This window comes from Rhinopithecus bieti, unplaced genomic scaffold, assembly GCF_001698545.2.
Source record: "Rhinopithecus bieti isolate Rb0 unplaced genomic scaffold, ASM169854v2 scaffold_48197, whole genome shotgun sequence".
In the NCBI taxonomy this organism is placed as follows: Eukaryota; Metazoa; Chordata; class Mammalia; order Primates; family Cercopithecidae; genus Rhinopithecus; species Rhinopithecus bieti.
Genome location: NW_016819410.1, coordinates 219,673 through 229,649, shown reverse-complemented (window position 1 = coordinate 229,649; position 9,977 = coordinate 219,673). Strand labels below are relative to the sequence as shown.

General features: G+C 45.1%; 1 protein-coding gene across 1 annotated transcript in view; it reads right to left on the bottom strand.

Annotated features, from left to right (window-relative positions):
* ZBTB10 (zinc finger and BTB domain containing 10) overlaps window positions 1-9,971 on the bottom strand; it is a 38,976-nt gene extending 29,005 nt beyond the window's left edge. The window contains exon 1 of the mRNA XM_017858963.1: window positions 8,957-9,971. Coding sequence (XP_017714452.1) covers window positions 8,957-9,934 — 978 coding nt within the window. The 5' untranslated portion in view covers window positions 9,935-9,971. The remainder of the gene's footprint in view (window positions 1-8,956) is intronic.
* Between the last annotated feature and the right edge of the window lie 6 nt (window positions 9,972-9,977).

Genomic DNA, 9,977 nt, shown 5'->3' with positions numbered 1-9,977 from the left:
TTTTTAAAGTGTGGGGATGCTTTTTGGAAGAAACAAGACCTGAGCAGAGCTTTAAAGGATCCAAGAGTGGGATGGGTGGATGAGCACTTCAAGTAAATGAAACAGCATTAAAAACAAAACAAAACAACAACAACAAAAAATCCAGCATTTAAAAAAACATAACATGGTCTATAGCATCCTCAAAAATTCAGATTTGTAAAAGAACTTCAATGTGATTTTCTTTTTTTTTTGAGACAGAGTCTCGCTCTGTGGCCCAGGCTGAAGTGCAGTGGCCGGATCTCAGCTCACTGCAAGCTCCGCCTCCTGGGTTTATGCCATTCTCCTGCCTCAGCCTCCCGAGTAGCTGGGACTACAGGCACCTGCCACCTCGCCCAGCTAGTTTTTTGTATTTTTTTTAGTAGAGACGGGGTTTCACTGTGTTATCCAGGATGGTCTCGATCTCCTGACCTCGTGATCCTCCCGTCTTGGCCTCCCAAAGTGCTGGGATTACAGGCTTGAGCCACCGCGCCCGGCCTTCAATGTGATTTTCTAAACAGACCTATGGAATGCAAATATGCACTTGGGCACATTTCAGAGGTAAATGTCCATCCATTTTGACCAGATTATAAAGAGGGACATGTAATCCCAGCACTTTGTAAGGCGACAGGATGGCTGGTAGCCAGGAGTTCAAGACCAGTCCAGTCAACATAGCAAAACCCTATCTCTAAAAAAAAAAAGAAAAAGAAAAAAAAAAAGATGTGAACTCCCTTCCCCCTCCCAAATATTAGAACCATTGCTATTGGCACCTTACAGAGTTTTCAGAGCAGTGATATAATTGAAATAGCAAAGAGAAGAGATGACTATGGCAGCAAGGTGGAGATTTATTATCAGGGAAAGAAGACTACAGATACTGTGACCAGTTGGAAAGCTAGTTTTCCTTTTTTTTTGAAACAGTGTCACTCTGTCACCCAGGCTGGAGTGCAGTGGTTAGATCATGGCTCATTGTACCCTCAACCTCCTGGGTTCAAGGGATCCTCCTGTCTCAGCCTCCCAAGTAGCTGGGACTACAAGGTGTGTGCCACCATGCCCGGTTATTTTATTTTTTAAATTTTTTGTAGAGGTAAGAGTCTCCCTGTGTTGCCCAGGCTGGTGGCAAACTCCTGGACTCAAGCAATTCTCCCACTTCGGCCTCCCAAAGAGATAAGATTACAGGTGTTAGCCATGTACCCTCTGGAAAGCTACTGTGAACAGGGCAACATACTTGCAAGAATAAAAAACCTTAATTAGGGACGATAGATGTCAGTGAGGTGTCAAGCAGAGCCTAGAAAAATAGTCTAAAAATCATCAGAACTTGCATGATAAAACAGATATAAGGGGTGGAGGGAGAGAATCATAGGGTCATCAGCATTCTAGCTTGCGGCCTAAACAATGCCGCCAACTGGTAGAGAATACAAGACCGTCACCCAGTCTCCTACACTTTCGCGGGGAAAGAGGAAGAGAGGCTAACTTCAGTTGCAAGTAATAGAAAGTCAAACAACACACCTGTAGTAAATCCATTAATGATAGGAAAATGTTATTCAGCTAAAGAAACAAGCAATAAGTATTTACTACCCTACTCAATTACAGCCCTTTTCCAATAACTGAATTAGCAAAAAAAGGCATTTGAAATACAATCATTCAAGGGTAAACTAAAAGCAATGAAAACATCAAAATCTTCATTATTCTGCAGCAACTCACTGGAATATACTGAAAGAACAAAAACTGTAATTTCTACTTCCAGATTTTAGAATAAATTCATTTTATAGAAGGAAGACAAGGCCATAGCAAGTGTGATGTCAAACATACGCTACTGGCAATGACAAATTATAATAGTTAGTAAAGAAAAAGACAAGAAGGTCTCTTTTGTAGTTTTCTGATCACCTCTGAATCTTTGAGTGATGGCATCCTCTCTGGTAGTACTATCCCCAGAAATTCTAATCCTGTAAGTGTTAGGGAGCAGACAGACTATGGTTATTCAGGTTATTTTTTATTTTTAAGACGGAGTTTTACTCTTGTTGCCCAAGGTGCAGTGCAAGGGCGCCATCTCGGCTCACCGCAACCCCTGCCTCCTGCGTTCAAGCGACTCTCCTGCCTCAGCCTCCTGAGTAGCTGGGATTGTAGGTACGCGCCACCATGCCTGGCTAATTTTGTATTATTTATTTATTTATTTTAATTAGAGGTGGGGTTTCTCCATGTTGGTCAGGCTGGTCTCGAACTCCCAACCTCAGGTGATCCACCCCTCCCCCCCTCGGCCTCCCAAAGTGTTGGGATTACAGGTGTGAGCCACTGCGCCTGGCCTATTCAGGTTATTATAAAAGCCTGCCAACCAGTTCTCTCCTCAAACTCTAAACCCACATACATACTAAGTAGGTGTCTCTGGATAGCAATGCATACACATTCGATAATGATTCTCCCCCACTTAAAACTGCTATTGTTGCCCATTTGTCAAGAGAATAAAATTTAATGTTTTCAGCATGACAGGAGATCCTCCACGACCTTACTATTCAAACTTGATTTTTCATCCTGCAGAGCAACCAAACTCTCCTTTCTCAAAGATACCATTCTTCACTTTCCTCAGGCTGTGTGTGTGTGTGTGTGTGTCTGTGTGTGTGTTTTCTGAGGCACAGTCTCACTTGTCGCGAGTACAGTGGGGTGCCTCCTAGGTTCAAGCGATTCTCCTGCCTCAGCCTCCTGAGTAGCTGAGATTACAGGCAACCGCCACCACACCTGGCTAATTTTTGTACTTTTAGTAGAGACAGGGTTTCACCATATTGGTCAGGCTGGTCCTGACCTCAAGTGATCCACCCACCTCGGCCTCCCAAAGTGCTGGGATTACAGGCGGGAACCACCGCCACCGCGCCCGGCTCCTCCTCAGGCTGTTTCTAACTGCACTGCCTAAATTCCCTCCCCACCCTGGTCAACACCTATTAATTAAATGCAATTAAAATTCAAGACTCAATTGTACAAGTTTCTTCCAACCTTTGCAGGTAGAACTGATCACTCCCTTCCTTAAGAAACTTCAGGCCAGGCGTGTGGCTCATGCCTGTAATCCCAGCACTTTGGGAGGCCTAGGTGGGCAGATCATGAGGTCAGGAGATAGCGACCATCGTGGTCAACATACTGAAACCCTGTCTCTACTAGAAATACAAAAATTAGCCTAGCATGGTGGCATGTGCCTGTAGTCCCAGCTAATCAGGAGGTTGAGGGAGAAGAATCGCTTGAACCCAGGAGGCGGAGGTTGCAGTGAGCCAAGATCACACCACTGCACTCCAGCCTGGGTGACAGAGTGAGACCCTGTCTCAAAAAAAAAAAAAAAAAAAATCTTCAATGTACCCTGATTATATACTGCTACCATGGTATCTGAGTCTTTTTTCAGTCATGTCTGTCTCTCCTTACTAAACTACAAGTTCCTTGAGGGCAGAGAGAATGAATGTTTTATTTATAGATTTTTATCTCCAGTGCTTTGCATCAACCTAACACAGCTAAATTTAAGATGGAAAGGAAGCTAATCCTAGGTACACAATAAGGTATAGTCAGACACTGCCAATAAAAGTTTGAAAAGCATAAGGGCTATGAACTAGCTGTTACTGAATAAAAGACAAAGAATTAATAAATTATAAATAATGTAAAATATATAAATAATAAACAATGGAGTTGAATGGGTTACAGGCTCAACTCTAATTGATTTTTCCTCAGTGAAAGATCTTTCAGACTTTCTTCCTAAAGTGTTAGAAACCAATCAACTAACCAACCAACTAACCAATCAACGTTGGCCCTTATTTCTGCCAAAAACAAATTAGACTGATAGATCTGCCTTATAGTCTTTGTTTGCTCTGCTACTGACATCAATATATTCCAACTGGATATTTCAATCAGATCACTGGTCTGAATTCATTACTTAGTTTCTGTAAAGGTTAACTACATTTACAACAAAAATACATTTGGGTGCCTGTTTCTCCTGGGAAGAGTTGACAGGATGTGTGATTTAGGCTATGAAAATTTCACAACTGGGCCGGGCACGGTGGCTCAAGCCTGTAATCCCAGCACTTTGGGAGGCCGAGACGGGCGGATCACGAGGTCAGGAGATCGAGACCATCCTGGCTAATACGGTGAAACCCTGTCTCTACTTAAAATGCAAAAGCTAGCCGGGCGACGAGGCGGGCGCCTGTAGTCCCAGCTACTCGGGAGGCTGAGGCAGGAGAATGGCGTAAACCCGGGAGGCGGAGATTGCAGTGAGCTGAGATCCGGCCATTGCACTCCAGCCTGGGTGGCAGAGCAAGACTCCGTCTCAAAAAAAAAAAAAGAAAGAAAATTTCACAACTGAGTAGAAAGTGGTCTAGACCAAGAATAAGTGGTAACCATTAAACCTGACTCTGATGATATAGTCAATTGTTACTCAAAATTAAACTATTAATTGTCCCTCATATCCTTATAAATACAGGGACACCTCTGAAATGGAAGGCTCAAAACACAGACTCAGAAAGCATGTTTTAAAAGACTCTCCCAGCCGGGTGCGGTGGCTCAAGCCTGTAATCCCAGCACTTTGGGAGGCCGAGGCGGGCGGATCACGAGGTCAGGAGATTGAGACCATCCTGGCTAACCCGGTGAAACCCCATCTCTACTAAAAAATACAAAAAACTAGCCGGGCGAGGTGGTGGGTGCCTGTAGTCCCAGCTGCTCGGGAGGCTGAGGCAGGAGAATGGCATGAACACGGGAGGTGGAGCTTGCAGTGAGCTGAGACCCGGCCACTGCACTCCAGCCTGGGCAACAGAGCGAGACTCTGTCTCAAAAAAAAAAAAAGATTCTCCCATGAACAGTCCACAATAACCAAGGTCCAATTAACAGAAGAATTAACTTTTTGGTCACTACCAAGGGATTAACAAAAAGATACTTTTCTTACTTAGAGAAAAGTAACCTTTCATGACATACAGTTATGCATCACTTAACGACAGGGATATGATCTGAGAGATGCATTGATTTTGTCACTGTGCAAATGTCACAGCATACACAAACCTAGATGGTATAACCTACTATACACCTAGGCTATATGGTCAGGCCTATTGCTCCCAGACTACAAACCTGTACATTATGTTACTGTAATGAATGCTTTAGACAATTGTTAACACAATAGTATTTGTGTATCTAATCTATCTAAACATGAAAAAGGTACGGTAAAAATATGGCACACCTTATAGGGCACTTACCATGAACAGAGCTCACATGACTGGAAGCTGCTCTGGGGTAAGTCAGTGAGTGGTGACTGAATGAAAGGCCTAGGATATTACTATACACTGCTGTAGATTTTATGAGCACCGTACACTTAGGCTACACTAAGTAGAGACAGGGTTTCACCATGTTGGTCAAGCTGGTCTCGAACTCCTGACCTCAAGTGATCCACCCACCTCCGCCTCCCGATCTGCTGGGATTACAAAACAAAGTGCGCTACAACTTTACGGTATTACTAGGTGATAGTAATTTTTCAGCTCCACTGTAGTCTTTTGGGATCATTATCATATATGTAGTCCATTATCATATATGTAGTCCATCCTTGAAAATGTTATGCAGTACATGACTGTGTTAAGATGTGGCCAAATTCCCCTCAGAAACAGGGCTCTGAGAAATAATAATGGGGAAAATAGGAGTTTAGTACTCCTAGACTCAAACTGATTTCTTGCCTAAAGAATTCTAGAACTCTCATTTCCAGGTTTTTAAGACAAGATATTCAAGAGTGCCTTTGTGAAGCTGAGAAAAATTTCATGTATGAGAAACAGGTGCCGGGCATGGTGGCTCAAGCCTGTAATCCCAGCACTTTGGGAGGCCGAGACGGGCGGATCACGAGGTCAGGAGATCGAGACCATCCTGGCTAACACCGTGAAACCCCGTCTCTACTAAAAAATACAAAAAACTAGCCGGGCGAGGTGGCGGGCGCCTGTAGTCCCAGCTACTCAGGAGGCTGAGGCAGGAGAATGGCATAAACCCGGGAGGCGGAGCTTGCAGTGAGCAGAGATCTGGCCACTGCACTCCAGCCGGGGTGACAGAGCAAGACTCCATCTCAAAAAAAAAAAAAAAAAAAAAAAAAAAAAAGAAATAGGCTCAGAATGTTCAAAGAACCTGATGGCCACGAAGTCTCTGAAGGTATAAAAAAGGAGAACTCATTGGTGATCAAAATAAGTAATAATGACCAGGTTCAGTGGCTCACACCTGTAATTCCAGAATTTTGGGGAGGTCAAGGTGGGAAAACTGCTTGAGCCGAGAAGTCTGAGACCAGCCTGGGCAACATAGTGAGACCCCCGTTTCTACAAAAAAAACTTAAAAACTAGCCAGGAATGGTGGCGCACACCTGTAGTTCTAGCTACTCAGGAGGATGCCTGAGCCCAGGAGGCTGCAGTGAGCCTTGATCTCACCACTGCACTCCAGGCTGGGCGACGGAGTCACTGTCTCAAAAAAACAAAACAAAAAGGTAATAATGATAATAAATAACAGCACTAAGTGGTTTTATGCTGGCACACATACTTTGCATACATATGGAAACTAAAAGTTAACTAATTTGCCTACCCAAAAAGTAGAGATTTAGGAGCAAAGTCCCCTGACCTTAAGCCCATGTAGGCGCTTACATTACGTGTTGTGTTATACTGCCTCCTACAGGTAATTGGAGACGGCAGAAGAACGGGGAAAAAAAAATGATTGCACTCTCCAAAAAGAGTAAAACAGATGAGGAACCTGTCACTCAAGTTAAGACAAAGAGATATTTATACAGCTGGTACCTGGGGTTGATAACAAGATATCCCCTCAAGATTAGTTATAATGAAACTAAGAAATGATTAGGATCAATTCAAAGTGAAAACACCCAAAATCCAATCAAGGAAACCAATATACAACCTTAGGACACACAGGACTTATTAAAACTGTAGTCCTTAAAATATGCATATTGTATAGAATGTCCCAAAGAAAGGAGATGGCCTGCAGATTGCACTGATGGGGGAATTTAAAGGAGTGAACAGGAAGAGACTCATAGTTCAGTTCAAGTTTAGAAAGGTTTTTCCTAGGAATTCCAAGACAAAGATATATACCCAGAGGAGAATACACCCAGGCTGAGGCTAACTTAAGGTTATCCAACTAATGTCCCTTCTTCTGATTTCAGGTTCACTGAAGGAGCTAATTATAATCTGCATTCCCACTCAGATTTACCTGCAGGGAGAGACTATGCTGATGAAGAGTAATTGGTCCACAGCAGATTAAGAAAATTCATCCCATTTAACATTTTCTAAGTAACCAACCTAGCCCTATTTGGAAAATTAAATTTCCATTTTCACAAGTCCCCTACAACTCCATCATCTTACTACCTAACTTCAGGAATGTTACTTAACCCCTTAAGGCTTTAGATTCCTCTTCTGTAAAATGGGAACAAAAAATAAATACTTTGCAGAATAAATGTGTTTGGCACACGAAAGACAAGGAACTGTTAGTTCCATTTCACTCTATTGCCCAAGCTCACAAAGCTAGTTAATTGCAGAAAGTTGAGATCTGAACCCAGATTTACTCCAAATCCATTCTTTTTCCATTACGACATTCCTTACAGGCTCTAGCCTCAGTTGGGTCACCCTAGACTCTTAGGACAATTTACTTAACCTTTCTCGGCCTTGTATCGTTAAATGACCTTCCTTCTAGGGCTTAGGCAAGTAAAATGTGTGCAAAACAACAACAACAACAAAAACCCTACTACATTGTCCACTGGGGTGGGGGCGGGGAAATTACCCTGTGCTTTAAAGTTAAAGCCCTAACTTCTGAGAAACATGGGTGCTGTGTCTGTGGGTTACTGGTGTGCCTAATTAACCCCACGGTAAGCGCGCTGAACGGCAGAATCATTCCAATAAACAGACTACTATCTGAGAGTTAACTTTATAAAATCAACGACTGGCTACCAACACGAAAGAATGAATTCCATCTACCACCACAGGTTGCCTTAAAGTCAAAAAGTGAGGACTGATCAACATCTGTTTGGCTTGAATACAGATTATCAAAATAGTAAGGCTTACTATCTTTAGACTGGAAATGTTAAAACAAGGACTAAGAACTAAAGTACAGCTTACTTTTTGTAAGCACTTTCACGGTGTTTGGTAAATAAATCCCCTACCAATCCAAATCCACTACTTGATACAAATAACTACACATTAAACATTTCTAATGCTGTTTAAAGTACTTAATTGTAAACTGCATTTAAAAATCTTTCTGAAAAGGAACAGCACGAAAAAAATCTCAGCACAGAAATCTGAGTAAACAAGTAAAAACTACAATAATTTACCAAAACCAGGCCTTGGTAAGAAAGTTCAACAGAGATTAATTTAGTAAAATTATACACAAGAGCAAGGAGTTCCAAATAGCATTCTCTACATTTACATACTGCTCTCATACTTCACATTATCTTGATTTCATATAAAGAATGTTTTCGGCTGGACGTTTTCCTGAAAGGGGCAGCCTTAAAGGTAAAGGAAAACTGTTTAATCCACTCTTCAAAGAGTTGCCCGATTTGACTTCGACCAGCACACTAAACGTCTGTGAGCATAGAGCAGCTTCTCTAAAATCACAGCTAATAAAATGTTTTTACCGCAAAGTCAGCCTTTTAGGTTAAAATTAAAACCTTCAACCTCACTTTCTTTTTGATTCAATCTGATAAGAAATCTGAGTCATAAAAAAAAAAATCCAGCGCTACGACAAGACAATTGTCATTCCATCCCCTTCCCCCCACAACACACAGAACTTTTCAAAACTTGTTCCCAGGCTTTCTAAACCCCCACGCGTAAGCTTCCTGCACCTCTCAACTGGAACGATGTCTTCACCCAGGAAAATGGTTTTGAGATTTTGGGGGGTGGGGGGAAGGGAATGCTGATAAACCTTTCCCTAAAAGATCTCAAAAAAGTAGGAGCAGGATATACTATACCTGGGCGTTGGCTTCGTGGAGTTTGTGCTCGGTAGAGACGTGGTGCCTCAGGAGGAGGGTTTTCTTGTAGTTGCGGGTCCCTCGCGAAAGCTCATCATGCCCCACTTGGGGAAGGTCCACGCTTCCCCCATCTGCAGGGGTCTTTTGGCACCAACCGCAAGACATAAGACCAGTATCCTTGGAATAGCGCAGCCAGGGAAAGTCCTTGAGCCAGGAGGTCTGGAAGGAGCATTGGAGCTTCTGCATTAGAGACTTGGGCCGCGCGAGCGGGAAGTGCTGGACAGTCTCTCCTTCGCCAGCTCCCAGACCGCTGCCCTCCACTTCGTCCCCGCCATCGCCGCCCGACCGCCTGCTGCTGCTGCAGCTGCCGCCTTCCGCCCCGCTGCCGTCGCCCAGGCTCGCCCCCTCCTCTTCGTCCTCGGTGCTGTCGCTCAGGGACGCGCCGTCCTGCATCAACTCCTTCCCCTCCAGCGCGTCCAGCTCCAGATCCACAGTCGCCGGCCCTCGCCCATTGAAATGCCTCAGGGGCCACGCCGAGGTCTCGGGGCGGCCGCGGCTACTGCCATTGTTGCCAAGACCCCCGCCGCCGCCGCCGCCTCGGAAGGCCAGAGTCCGACGGTTCCTTTCCGCTAGCAGGGGGCCCCCCGCGCCACCGCCGCCAAGCGAGGTGGGGCCGCCCGCGTCTTGGGGGAGCAGCAACTCCTTGGCTTCCTCGGCAGCGCCGGCGACCGCCCCGGCGGAGGCCTCCAGGTCTTGGGGCTCCAGGCCCTCCAATTCCACTTCCTCGTCGGCCCCCCGCCCATTAGGCTGCTGAAGCGCGGGCGGCGCTGGCGGCGGTGGCTGTCTCGGCTGGGGCTGCGGAGGCCAAGCTGAGGCCTCCCCGCCAGCGTTATTGTTCGTGGAGCCGCCGCCGCTAGCGGTGACCAACCCGCCTCCTCGGAACGCCAGCGTCCTGCGGTTCATTTCACTGAACGACATGGCGCGCGCCGCCGCCGCCGCCGCCGCCGCCGCCGCCGCCCGG